Source organism: Linepithema humile, chromosome 3 (assembly GCF_040581485.1).
Source record: "Linepithema humile isolate Giens D197 chromosome 3, Lhum_UNIL_v1.0, whole genome shotgun sequence".
Classification (NCBI taxonomy): Eukaryota; Metazoa; Arthropoda; class Insecta; order Hymenoptera; family Formicidae; genus Linepithema; species Linepithema humile.
In genome coordinates this window covers 9,899,183-9,912,487 of record NC_090130.1, presented here as the reverse complement: position 1 = coordinate 9,912,487, position 13,305 = coordinate 9,899,183, and the positions used below count along the sequence as shown (strand labels likewise).

The following is a 13,305-nucleotide window of genomic DNA, read 5'->3' as shown; positions in this document are numbered from 1 at the left end:
AGTAGCTATAGACATAATAACATAGATAGATTGAGCATGACGTGCGAGACCTAGTCGGCACGCGTAGGAAAGAGGGAACACAATAACTCATTCTTATTCTCTTTTCTCTCTCTAACAAAAAGTTGTTCTCTGTCTATTAGAAAGAGATGAGAGACTGAGATGTTTCATCTCTTTCGCACGCCAACTATGAACAAATATATATAGTGTATATTATTGGCAAACGTAGTAAGTATAGACTACTCATTCCCTATCTCTATGCCTGAACGGCGAGCGTAGCAGTTTAGAAAGAGAGCACGAAAAATCGGCAGAGTTGCTATCTCTGTTCAGTTTGATTAGAAGAAGTATATTATGTAGTGGAAAGAATAGAGCTGAGTGGGGAATAGTAAAGCCGCAATAAATGCTCTTCTTATGTATGATAGAGAAAAAAAACTGCTTATTTTCTCTCTTTTTCTAAATCTCGACACTCTGCGAACGTCGATGAACAATCTATGCTTACTACATCTGTTCGCGAGCAGCAGTGCGAACCTTCTAGAAGCATCAAGGCCTTGTCGAAGGACATAGTCAGCCGGTAATTGTTGATGCCGATGATCAAAACATTGGCCTACGTGACAAACAGCATTGTTTGCACAGCAACGACGTTCGCACTGCTGGTCGCTCCTGATAGGCCTAATTAGATCGCGAGATCTATTGACAATTGTCATTCGTGGATCCATCTCCTTTTCGTTAGAAAAGGACCAACGTTCCGGAGCGCGCTCCGAACGAGAGTCAGTCAGTCGAAAGCGGGAAACGTGCGAGCGAGTATTAGGTCGTGTGGGAGTCAGAACGGAGTCCGCGCGATTACAGGTCTTCGCGATCCGCGTAAAATGTACGTGGTCATTAAGTGACTTTGCTCATTAAAGATCTTCACGTCAATTGTCGTTCAGTCTGATTACCGGCACCTATCAGTCACAAGCTGATTAATGTTCCGAGCCGTCGGCGTGATAACGTAACAAGATTCGCTCCCCGAGCTATCGGAGGCGCACTCGTGAACATTAGTTTGGTCCTTCGAGCCGGATCCGGCCGGACGATAATTGCTACAGACTGTGCGAGCGTAAGAGTGCAGCTCTCATGTACTCAACTGTTTGTCTCACTCGCTTCAGTGAACAGACCACGCGGCTACGACAATTCCTTCTCTTTTCACGTCAGCCGTGATAGTGCCGTGCAGGGCGCCCCGCAGGCTCCAGTGACGCATTGCCCGCTCGCGCCTCCGAAACCACGACTCGTCTCGCTCGCACTCATAACCATCACTCGCTCTCGCGCAGTGAACGCAAGTGTTGGTGCGTCTCACTCGCAACTGTGACACTCTTGCTCGCTCTCGCGCAGTGAACGGAAGTATTCGTGCGTCTCGCTCTCACCTGTGACTCTCTCGCTCGCTTTCGTGCCGTGCACGCGAATATCAGTGTCTCGCTTGCACCAGTGGGTCTTTCTCTCGAACGCGAGATTCGCGCGAGTAATCCGCTGTTACGTCGGTCGCTGCGTCTCTCTCAAACTGCGGCTTACTGTAACTCATACGGCTGACTCACGCTCGTACGAATAATCCCGCGGCGTGAGATCTCGACCACATTGGGACACAGTGGCCAAAGGTGAACCCTCCAGTTGATCGTACGTCCTTGACTATGACGGACGCGACGACGGGCTTGATTGCCGAGCAGCAGGAGGTGATCGCAGCGATCCGCCGCACTCTTCCGAATTTCAAGAAAACGGCTAAGGTCAACCTCACGGAATCCAAAGTCCGGGGCCGGCTATCCGCGCTGGAGAAACTCTGGGACGACTGTAGGCGTCTTCAAGTTAAACTCATCCAGACAGCGTCCGACGAGGAGCGACGGACATGCGGTTACTTCAAGGATCAGGAATTTCTGGCTGCAGAGGAGGCCTACCACGAGGCGGTTGATCATCTCCACGAGGCGTTTGGCAAGTTCAGTGGACAACAAGTAGAATATAAGAATACGAGTACCGACTCGTCTTGTCGCGACGCGACCGCTGCGGCTCCCATGCAGTTGCCACGCATCAATCTGCCAAAATTTAACGGAAAGCTCACGGAATGGGCGAATTTCAAAGGTATTTTCGAAACCTTAATTGCCGATAACGATTCTTTGACAGCCATTCAGAAGCTGCACTATCTGAAGGCGTGCGTCGCGGAAGACGCCGCCCGATTAATTAATAACATTCAAATTTCCGAATCGGGATACGATGCGACATGGCGACTGCTAGTGGATGAATACGACAACTCGTTCGCGATAGTGACCGCGCACATACGAGCGTTCGCGGACATGCTTGCCATGCGTTCCGAAAGCGCCGCCGAGCTGAAAAATCTTCGCGACACCGCGTCTGCCTCGCTTGCTGCACTCGCGTGCATGGGCCGTCCCGTCGACACGTGGGACGACCTGCTCGTTTATATAATTTCCCGAAAATTTAGCGATAGCACGCGGCGTGAGTGGAACCTCCGGCGTGGAGATTTCAAGGATTGTCCGACTTATCGCGATCTTTCAGATTTTATGACGAATCGAGTTCGCGGACTAACGGCACCGCCAAAATATACGGAAGGATCGACTCCTTCCGCGCGAAATGAAAGACTTCGTGGATCGGTTCATACAGTGAATAGCGGTAAATGCGCGAAGTGCGTCGGAACTCATGCGTTGCACAAGTGCCCCTCGTTCCTAAGCCAACCGATTGATTCGCGATGGCAAACCGTCAAAAGGCATAAGTTATGCTGCAATTGTTTGCGAAACGGGCATTTTTCGTCAAAGTGCCCCACGACGTCGCGTTGCTTCCGATGTAAGCGCGCGCATCACTCTACGCTGCATCGCGACACGGCTCCGTCAAGCGAACCACACGGAACAACGTCCGCTTCCGACGTTGTTAAGCCCGCGAATCAAGACGATTCAAAGAACTCAGAGGCTGCGACAGTGCAGTCCGTCGCACCGGAACCGTCCGGTCCCGGTGCTGTTTTACTAGCGACCGCGTGGGTTAGCGTAAAGACCGCGGAAGGTCGCACCTTCCAAACACGCGCGCTACTCGACCAAGGGTCGACCTTCAGCTTCATCTCGGAAGCTTTCTGTCAGTTATTGCGAACCAGACGGTATCAAGTAAATTTGCCGATTCGATGTTTTGGGGAGAAATACAGCGGCTCAGCGCGCTCGTGCGTTCAATTGAAACTTTCATCGCGCTTCGCGGATAAGCCCGCTTTCTCTCTTCTCGCGTACTCATACCAAAGAATCACGGCGTACGCGGCTTCCCGCATGCGACCGCTTCACGAGTGGTCGCATTTGCGCGATCTGCAGCTGGCAGATCCGGATCCGTCATCCCGCCATCCAATACATCTATTGATAGGCGCGGATCTGTACGGAACATTGCTTCGCAATGATTTGCGTCAAGGGCCTACAGGCTCTCCGACCGCTCAAGCCACCGCTCTCGGGTGGATCATCTCGGGGCCCACAGGACCGACCAGGTCTTCTGTCGCGGCCGCCGCAGTAAATAATGTCTACTTCGGATGCTCCTATCGACGTTCTGCTTCAGAGATTCTGGACGGACGAGGACATCCCGTCGTCGTCCTCTCGGTTGACAGCCGACGAGGAGAAGTGCGAAAATTTCTTTCTCGCGACTCACTCGCGAGACGATTCCGGCCGTTACACGGTCCGGCTTCCCTTCAAAACGGACACGCCGCCTGAAATCGGTGCGTCCCGCGCGATCGCCGAGCGGATGCTCGTCCGACTCTAGTCGCGATTAAAGCGACATCCCGAGATTGCGACAGAGTACGCTCACTTCCTGAAGGAGTACGAAAACCTCTCGCACTTGGAGATGGTTCCGCTCAGCGAAGATCCAACGCGTCTGCCGGTGTACATTCCGCACCACCCCGTGTTGCGGGTAACAAACACGACTACCAAGTTACGGGTAGTCTTCAACGCTTCGTGTCGTACGTCGAACGGCACGTCCTTGAACGACCATCTATTGATCGGTCAGAAACTTCAACAAGATCTCGCTGCAATTCTCTTGCGATGGAGAATGTTCAAGGTGGTTTGCTCTGCGGACATCGAGAAGATGTTCCGGCAAATCCGCATTCATACGCTTGACGCTGATTATCAGCGTATATTGTGGCAGCCGCCGGGCGCAGAATCCCCACACAGTTACCGTCTTCTTACGGTTACCTACGGCACCGCGTCAGCGCCATACTTGGCGATGCGCGTACTACGTCAGCTAATGGCTGACGAGGGATCACGATTTCCTAAGGCCGCCGCGGTGTTGGACAAATACATCTACGTAGATGATGTGCTCATCGGAGCGGATACCGTCGCGGAGCTCATCGAGACACGCGATCAGCTGATTGCAATGATGAATTGTGGCGGATTTCCGTTACGTAAATGGAGCGCGAACACACCGGACGCACTTCGGGATCTACCCGCCGAAATCATTAACGCGAAACAGCTGTCCTTCGAGGAAACCGGAATATAAAAGATTCTCGGGTTGACATGGCAGCCGCGCGACGATTTCTTTCAATTCACGGTCACTGACGATCGGAATAAGTCAACGACGAAACGATCAGTACTATCATATGTCGCCAAATTATACGACCCACTCGGATGGGTCGCGCCGGTCGTAATCACCGCGAAAGTTCTTATGCAAGAACTGTGGTTAGCTCGGCTTGAATGGGACGATTCACTCCCGACGGACATTCAGACCAGATGGGTCGATTATCGCGAACAACTCACGCAATTGTTCGAGATCCGAATCCCACGGTGGGTCGGGCGTCATCACGAGAACTTAGGGGTAGAGATTCACGGGTTTGCGGACGCTTCCACGCGCGCCTACGCGGCCGCCGTCTACCTTCGTGTCATTCATAGCTTCTCTGAAATTCGCACGCACTTACTCGTCGCGAGGACGAAAGTCGCGCCGATTAAAACAATCAGCATACCTCGATTGGAGTTGAACGCGATTGTGTTGCTGAGCCGACTAATCACGTGGGTCTCAACGGCGCTCGATTACGGATACGTTCCCCGATACGGATGGACCGACTCCACCGTCGCCCTAGCGTGGGTGTCACAACATCCTTCGCGTTGGAAAACATACGTGGCGAATCGCGTGTCAGAGATTCAATCGGTCAACCCGACGATAAAATGGAATCACGCCCCGTCAGAGCAAAACCCAGCTGATTGTGCGTCTCGAGGAATTTCTACGAGCGATCTCAAGACACACCCCCTGTGGTGGAATGGCCCTCTGTGGCTTCGTCAACCCTCCCCCGCTTGGCCAGATCAAACCAAGCGTGAAGGCGTTACCCGCACTATTCTGACGGAAGCCGCTCGCGCCTCCGTTCAGCATGTAAACGGGGATCCAGAGTGGGATCTTCCAGACACTTACTCGACATGGACTTCACTCGTTCGCGCTACCGCGAACGCTAAAAAATTCATTGCCAAATTAAAGGCGCGACATACAGCGCACGGAAACTTTGAATCAACTCTCACGTGCGAAGAACTGAAGAACGCGGAGCTCTTCTGGTTAACTACCGTGCAGACCTCACAATTCGCTCTCGAATTAGAGTCGCTGCAAAAAACTGGCTCGATCCATCGCTCCAGTCGTTTGAAGGCTCTTCAGCCTTTCATTGGGGAGGATAAACTGCTCCATATCGGCGGGCGATTAGAACGCGCCTTTCTTAGTTACGCCGAAAGGCATCCTATTATTTTAGCCGATCATAGGGTCGTACGCCTGCTCATTAGTAAGACTCATAAAGTGACATTGCACGGCGGGACGCAATTAACACTCCGCGTTCTCCGCCAACAATATTGGATCATCTCCGCTCGTTCGCTAGTGAAACAGCACATTCGGAACTGCGTTATCTGCGTGCGTAACCGTGCGAAACCGTTAAATCAGAAAATGGCGGCCCTTCCGGCACGCCGCGTTAACCCGGCCCCACCGTTCTCCAGCGTCGGTCTTGATTATGCCGGTCCATTTCTTGTAACCACGCATGCAGCGCGCGGTCAGCGCACTTACAAGCACTTCGTAGCAGTATTCGTCTGCTTCGTCACTAAGGCCGTTCACTTAGAATGTGTGGAAGACTACTCCACCTCAGCGTTTTTAGCGGCCTTTTCTCGTTTCACTAGCCGACGTGGACTCCCGACTCATGTCCATAGCGACAACGGCACGAATTTCCAAGGCGCTGACCGCGAACTGTATCGAGCATGGAAATCGATAAATAACGACGAAGAGCTGCGAGCGTCTGTCGTTAATGACAAAATTTCTTGGCACTTTTCTCCTCCCGCCGCGCCGCATTTCGGCGGCCTGTGGGAAGCGGCCGTGAAGGGCTTCAAACTCCATTTTAAACGCATCGCGGGCGCGCGCACGCTCTCGCGCGCGGAGTTCGTCACCTTGCTATGCAAAATAGAAGCGTGTTTGAACTCACGACCATTGGCCGCTCAGTCTGACGATCCATCGGATCTTGCCGCGATAACGCCCGGTCATTTTCTAATAGGCCGACCGCTCCTCGCCGTGCCGGAGGAATCTGTCGCCGGAGCGAATCCCGGAACGTTATCGCGATGGCAGCATGTCCGCGAAATGGAAGAGTCATTTTGGCGTCGCTGGTCGCAGGAATATCTGCACTCGCTGCAGACGCGATCCAAATGGACGGACGCGCAAGCCAATGCGCGAATCGGCGAGCTTGTCCTCCTCAAGGACAAATTACTTCCACCTACGCAGTGGAAACTCGCGCGCATCGTAGAGACTCACCCCGGCTCCGATGGCCTTGTAAGGGTAGTCACGCTACGCACTGCGAACTCAGAATTGCGCCGACCAATAGTACAGGTATGTCGATTGCCTATCCCGTTCGACCGCGACGATACTGACTGTAAGTAGCGTGTAAATCATACTATGTACTTGTACCCAGACTCCGATAAATTCAAGGACCAAGTCTCTCGTTTGCCACGTCTTATGTTGCACCCGGAGAGTGCAAGGCGGGCGGTATGTTCGCGAGCAGCAGTGCGAACCTTTTAGAAGCATCAAGGCCTTGTCGAAGGACATAGTCAGCCGGTAATTGTTGATGCCGATGATCAAAACATTGGCCTACGTGACAAACAGCATTGTTTGCACAGCAACGACGTTCGCACTGCTGGTCGCTCCTGATAGGCCTAATTAGATCGCGAGATCTATTGACAATTGTCATTCGTGGATCCATCTCCTTTTCGTTAGAAAAGGACCAACGTTCCGGAGCGCGCTCCGAACGAGAGTCAGTCAGTCGAAAGCGGGAAACGTGCGAGCGAGTATTAGGTCGTGTGGGAGTCAGAACGGAGTCCGCGCGATTACAGGTCTTCGCGATCCGCGTAAAATGTACGTGGTCATTAAGTGACTTTGCTCATTAAAGATCTTCACGTCAATTGTCGTTCAGTCTGATTACCGGCACCTATCAGTCACAAGCTGATTAATGTTCCGAGCCGTCGGCGTGATAACGTAACAAGATTCGCTCCCCGAGCTATCGGAGGCGCACTCGTGAACAACATCTATGGCAGGCACATGGTACGCTCTATATACTACTATGTCTATGATAGTAGCTAACATAAGTAAAACTTGGCGCGTTATTCGTCATTCTGCTATAAAGTAAGTTTTTTTGGTAGCTGTATAAAATGTATTCATTAAGGAAACGTAATGTGTTAAAAGCAAAAGAAGAACAAAACACATTGGGAAGTAAGTATATTCCGGACATTATATTGTGTTTTATATAATACGTAAAAACATTGAATTATTTTTGCATTTTCATCATTTCAAGATATAATGCCACGAGTTGTACTAATGCGTTACAAAGTACATAATAAAGGAAACAATATTGAAACAATACAACAAAAAAATACATATAATGGTAAGTGTCTTTGACAAGTTTTTTATATTTTAATATAATATATATATATATATAAAGATATATCAGGCAAACAAGAACAGTTCATGTGAATAAATTATTTTTTGTGATCGCAGCTAAATCTTTGAACGGCAAACAAAAAATTTGCATGAATGATGTTTGTGAGAATAAAACAGTATTACACAAGAATAAGACTGTTTTGAAAAGAAACAAACTTAAGAAAAAGTGTGAAATTAAAGGTAAGATTATTATGTCCATATGGTATTTATTTACATATGTATACATTATATTTATGATTATGAACAACTGAACAACTAAATTTTCAGAAGAAAAAGTATCTAAAATAAATATTTCTAAAAATATTACATCACATATTTTAAAGAAAAAAAAATCTATGGAAGAAATTAATTTTAAAGGTTATATTGTTAATTATTTATTTATTACATATACATTAGGCTTATAATTACTTTAAAATTTAGCTATATTTTTGACGAAGAAAGAAGTTTCTAAGATACTTATTATTTCCATGATATTTGAAACCAGAAAACTAATTAATCAGAAAAGTAAAATCATATATCAAAAGTAAAATTACAATTTTATTCAAGTTCTATAATTCGTAAATATAATTTTCATTTTTCTATTTTCAATAGCATTTCCAATAGAGAAGTCTAAAGTTTCTACAAAACTGAATATTTCTGAAAATGTAACTGTATCAGATATTTCCTTATCTGAAATATCAAAAATGATCGATGATGAAGGTGAAGTAATTTTTTTATTTCTTTAATTTTTAATTGCATAATAATAAAAATGTTATTTTTTATTTTATTTTATTGACTTAATCTTTTATGTAACTTTTTTTATTAGTGTCTTATAAAACATAAATACATAATATATAATAATAATTTAATTTACATGGTAAAATATGTCATTTATTGCAGGTAGTTATCAAGAAAAAAAATTACATCCAGTGACTGCAGTGGCAACAAATAAGTGGGTATTTATGAAATGATAATTTTTGTATTTTTGCATGAAAATTTACATTAAACAATTTTATTTTCAGATGTAAAATTACTAATATTGATACGATAAATACAAAATTCATTATACGAGGACACTCATGCATTGATGATGTTAAAGGTTCCCTGTATATAAGAATTAATATAAAGAATTAATATATAAGAATTAATTCGTAAATATAATTTTCATTTTTCTATTTTCAACAGCATCTCCAACAGAGAAGTCTAAACTTTCTACAGAACTGAATATTTCTGAAAATTTAACTGTATCAGATATTTCCTTATCTGAAATATCAAAAATGATCAATGATGAAGGTGAAGTAATTTTTTAATTTTTTAAATTTTTAATTGCATGATAATAAAAATGTTATTTTTCGTTTTATATTATTGATTTAATCTTTTATGTAATTTTTTATTAGTGTCTTATAAAACATAAATATATAATAATAATAATTTAATTTACATAGTAAAATATGTCATTTATTGTAGGTAGTTATCAAGAAAAAAAATTAGATCCAGTAACTGCAGTGGCAACAAATAAGTAAGTATTTATTAAATAATAAATTTTTATATTTTTGCATGAAAATATACATTAAACATTTTTATTTTCAGATGTAAAATTACTAATATTGACACGATAAATACAACATTCTTTATACGAGGACAATCATGCATTGATGATGTTAAAGGTTCACTGTATATAAGAATTAATATATTACTAGTATTAATCTAAAGCTTTATGTTTTAACTAAAAAAATAAATCACGCAAATAAATTCATTATAAATTTACATCAGCTTAACTTGGTCTTTAATCTATACTATAAATTTAGATTTATTAATATGTAAAAAATATTAATCCACATTGTTTATTTTAATTTCTATTTAATTACATCAATTAATATTGTAAAACAAACTTCCTTTATAATTACTTTTTTCATGTTTCAGACGAAAATTGCTTTTTATATACAAACACAGATGTCATGTCTAACATTAACGATTTTGTTAAAAATGACATAAGACAGCGCTCGGAATTAGTTGCACATTTCGGGCCGATTCCCGAGACGACGCCTCCTATTCCCCACTACCGCTCGGCCGCTGGCGGCCGAGCTGCCGATAGCTCTGGCGCAGGAGCGTTTTATATAAGAAATAGGCTGGTTTGTTGAGGCACCTCTCAGAAAATAGTAATATTTTTCTTTGCTACATAAATAATGTTTATTTTCATTAATAATTAAATATATATATATATTATGTATTAATAAAAATAAACATTATTTATGTAGTGAAGAAAATGTTACGATTTCCCGAAAGATGCCTAAACAATCCAGCTTATTTCTAATATAAAACGCTCCTGAGCCAGAGCTATCGGCAGCTCGCCGCCAGCGGCCGAGCGGTAGTGGGGGAATAGGAGGCGTCTCTGGGAATCGGCCCGAAATGTGCAACTAATTCCGAGCGCTGACATAAGAAATACAAGCACTGACATCATTAATGATCTAAGTATATCATCAATACTTGATACTAATATACTTGAAAAGGAGATAATTGATTCCAACTTAATAAATTCTAATGAATTTCCTGATTTATTAAATACAGGTAGTATTTTTATTTTGTACAAATTGTAAATAAAATTATTGAATTTTGTATTAGCTTACTTTTTTACAAATTATTTAATTACTATTTACTTATTGTTAGTTATAAATTAGCTATTTAATTAATCTATATTCTATGTTTATTTGTTACGTTATAGATATAAGTTTTAATTCAATATTGAATAATAATGCTGAAAAACAACTTCCTTCAACTTCCTGCAAATTTCAAGAAATTAAAACAAATAATGTAAAAAACTTGTGCTTTGCACAAGAGAATGATACTGAAATACAAGGTAATAGAACCATATTATATGTTGTTACTTCAATTTTTATGATTATTTTTAGTCTTAGACTTATTATTTAATCAAAGAATAAAATAAAGAACCGATGTAGGGACAAGGTACATATATTTACGTCAATAGTATAAATGTATATAAAACAAACGTTTCTGCCTGGATCAGGCCTTCATCAGTGTTATTAGATGTTAATTTGATATTATAAAAAACTAATTTAAGAATTTTAAATTTCCATTACACGATACGCATTACGGAATACAATTCGTGTAACACAATTTTTAGTTACATGATACGCATTAACAAGACGCAATTAATATAAATTATAATCTTTATTGTCCAAATCCGTTCTATGTTCAAATTATGAGAGCATACTGTTGTGTAAAAAACCAACATTTCCAAAGACATTTTTTTGTATAAAATTTGGAATTGTAGCAGAAAAATAATTTGATGATTAAATTCCTTAATTGAGCGGTGGAAGAGAAGGAGTGAATATGTCATTGACAGTCTGAACAAGAGAGATTCACTCTTATGTGTTGCAAGTTAGAACTCTATGATTAAAAATTGAGTTGGAATTCGTTGCTCATTTTTAATCATAGAGTTCTAACTTGCAACACATAAGAGTGAATCTCTCTTGTTCAGACTGTCAGTGACATATTCACTCCTTCTCTTCCACCGCTCAATTAAGGAATTTAATCATCGAATTATTTTTCTGCTACAATTCCGAATTTTATACAAAAAAATGTCTTTGAAAATGCTGGCTTTTTACACAACAGTATGTTCTCATAATTTGAACATAGAACGGATTTGGACAATAAAGATTATAATTTATATTAATTGCGTCTTGTTAATGCGTATCATGTAACTAAAAATTGTATCACACGAATTGTATTCCGTAATGCGTATCTTGTAATGGAAATTTAAAATTCTTAAATCAGTTTTTCATAATATCAAATTAATATCTAATAACACTGATGAAGGTCTGATCCAGGTAGAAGCGTTTGTTTTATATACATTTATACTATTGAAGTAAATATATGTACTTTGACTCTACATCGGCTCGTTTGCCTCTTTATTTTATTCTTTGATTAATATCACTTTCGAGCCTCAGAATATTATTTTATTGTTATTATTTAATATTTTTTCTTTTTATAAATAGAAAAAGATACTGAAAGTGATTCTGATTATGTACAAAGTGAATATTCGTCAGCTGCGAGTGACTCCGAGAAAATAGAAAAATCAGAACAGGAAGATGATATCAAAAAGCACTTTTCTAACACGCAAAATAATGATTCAACGATATCTACAGGCATGGATGTTAGTAATATTGAGGGATGTGAAACTCGGCAAGATGAACAAACAGTAATACCTACAAAATTTGCTGGCACAAAAAAATATATGTGTGTGTTCTGTCACAAAATGCAAGCAAAAATTGCTCGACATTTCGAATTGGTTCATTCTAAGGAACCTGACGTTCAAAAGTTCAAATATTTACCTAAAAGTTGTAGCGAAACAAGAAAGATCATCGATACTTTAAGAAAAAGAGGAAATTTCAAATTTAATATTGAAAAACAATACGAAGGACAAGGTTTTATTCCATGTAGACGAGCAAGAGAAAATCAATCTAAGATTTTGAAAAATTATTTGGCATGTGGAAATTGCAAGGGTCATTATTTAAAATCGACATTAAGACATCATTTCAAAAAATGTACAGGTCGGACAGGAGAAAAAAGTCGCATTGTTAAAGTAATGGGTCGAAGAATAGAAGGCAAATGTCTCAAAGAAGCTGATGAAAGAGTACGACGATTAGTCTTACCAGTAATGAGAAATGATGACGTAACGCGCAATATTCGTTATGATAGTTTGTTGTTATTGTATGCGAATTCCCAGTGCAAAAAATATAGACACTCATCGCATCATTTACAAATGATTCGAGCTCGATTGCGGCTTGTAAATCGTCTATTGATAGCGATGAGAAATATTAATAATGATGTAACGTCTTTGACTTCTATTTATGACCCAAAATATTACGATACTTTTTTAGATGCGATAAATATTGTTGCACAATATGACAAAGAAAAGGATACCTATGAAAAGCCAGCTGTTGCATCTAATCTTGATACTTACGTAAAGTATATTGGCGAACTTTTAATAACAAAATGCATAAAAGAACATGACGATAACACGAAAACAAATACAAAAAATTTTTTAAAACTGTTAACGGTTGATTATGGAGCAAGTGTTAACAAAACTGTAGTCGAATCTCAAACTCAATTTAGAAGACAAAAAATTACAAAACTTCCTACAATGAAAGATATACAAAAATTGCGGAATCATCTATTAAAAGTGCAAAAAGAATCATACAATAATTTGAAAAACAAATTTTTATTGTCTGATTGGATTTCTCTTGGAGAAGCTACTTTAACATCAATACAATTATTTAATCGCCGCCGGCCAGGAGAAACTGAACGAATATTAATTTCTGATTTTAAAAATTACGAAAGAATTAATGAAAATATCGATACGTTCAGTAAATT

At 41.5% G+C, this 13,305-nt stretch overlaps 4 protein-coding genes across 4 annotated transcripts in view; all 4 read left to right on the top strand.

Annotated features, from left to right (window-relative positions):
* The first annotated feature begins 488 nt into the window (after positions 1 to 488).
* On the top strand, positions 489 to 4,488 carry LOC136998692 (uncharacterized). Its single transcript, XM_067351775.1, has 6 exons — positions 489 to 568; positions 675 to 865; positions 1,140 to 1,312; positions 1,614 to 3,509; positions 3,556 to 3,712; positions 3,791 to 4,488. The coding sequence occupies exons 1-6, from the start codon at positions 489 to 491 to the stop codon at positions 4,486 to 4,488; spliced, it is 3,195 nt and encodes a 1,064-aa protein (XP_067207876.1).
* Positions 4,489 to 4,653: 165 nt separating this feature from the next.
* LOC136998691 (uncharacterized) lies at positions 4,654 to 7,057 on the top strand. The gene is made up of 2 exons (XM_067351774.1): positions 4,654 to 6,828; positions 6,911 to 7,057. The coding sequence occupies exons 1-2, from the start codon at positions 4,654 to 4,656 to the stop codon at positions 7,055 to 7,057; spliced, it is 2,322 nt and encodes a 773-aa protein (XP_067207875.1).
* Positions 7,058 to 7,784: 727 nt separating this feature from the next.
* On the top strand, positions 7,785 to 10,584 carry LOC136998690 (uncharacterized). Its single transcript, XM_067351773.1, has 10 exons — positions 7,785 to 7,876; positions 7,990 to 8,112; positions 8,524 to 8,631; positions 8,812 to 8,863; positions 8,934 to 9,010; positions 9,097 to 9,204; positions 9,379 to 9,430; positions 9,502 to 9,578; positions 9,835 to 9,923; positions 10,579 to 10,584. Exons 1-10 carry the CDS (start codon positions 7,792 to 7,794, stop codon positions 10,582 to 10,584), a joined length of 777 nt encoding a protein of 258 aa, XP_067207874.1. The 5' UTR covers positions 7,785 to 7,791.
* The window catches only part of LOC136998689 (uncharacterized), a 6,372-nt gene continuing 3,404 nt past the window's right edge, over positions 10,338 to 13,305 (top strand). The window contains exons 1-2 of the mRNA XM_067351772.1: positions 10,338 to 10,768; positions 11,928 to 13,298. Coding sequence (XP_067207873.1) covers positions 10,612 to 10,768; positions 11,928 to 13,298 — 1,528 coding nt within the window. The 5' untranslated portion in view covers positions 10,338 to 10,611. The remainder of the gene's footprint in view (positions 10,769 to 11,927; positions 13,299 to 13,305) is intronic.

What these genes read in the sequence shown, in the direction of transcription:
- LOC136998690 (XM_067351773.1), top strand. Translation starts at nt 7,792, where the DNA reads ATGCCACGAGTTGTACTAATGCGTTACAAAGTACATAATAAAGGAAAC. An exon ending in AAAAATGATCAATGATGAAG is followed by an intron (nt 9,205 to 9,378) that starts GTGAAGTAATTT and finishes CATTTATTGTAG; the next exon opens with GTAGTTATCAAGAAAAAAAA. An exon ending in ATGCATTGATGATGTTAAAG is followed by an intron (nt 9,579 to 9,834) that starts GTTCACTGTATA and finishes TTCATGTTTCAG; the next exon opens with ACGAAAATTGCTTTTTATAT.
- LOC136998692 (XM_067351775.1), top strand. Translation starts at nt 489, where the DNA reads ATGCTTACTACATCTGTTCGCGAGCAGCAGTGCGAACCTTCTAGAAGC. An exon ending in CTTCGCGATCCGCGTAAAAT is followed by an intron (nt 866 to 1,139) that starts GTACGTGGTCAT and finishes CACTCGCTTCAG; the next exon opens with TGAACAGACCACGCGGCTAC. An exon ending in GGACACGCCGCCTGAAATCG is followed by an intron (nt 3,713 to 3,790) that starts GTGCGTCCCGCG and finishes AGATTGCGACAG; the next exon opens with AGTACGCTCACTTCCTGAAG.
- LOC136998691 (XM_067351774.1), top strand. Translation starts at nt 4,654, where the DNA reads ATGCAAGAACTGTGGTTAGCTCGGCTTGAATGGGACGATTCACTCCCG. An exon ending in TGCGCCGACCAATAGTACAG is followed by an intron (nt 6,829 to 6,910) that starts GTATGTCGATTG and finishes ACTTGTACCCAG; the next exon opens with ACTCCGATAAATTCAAGGAC.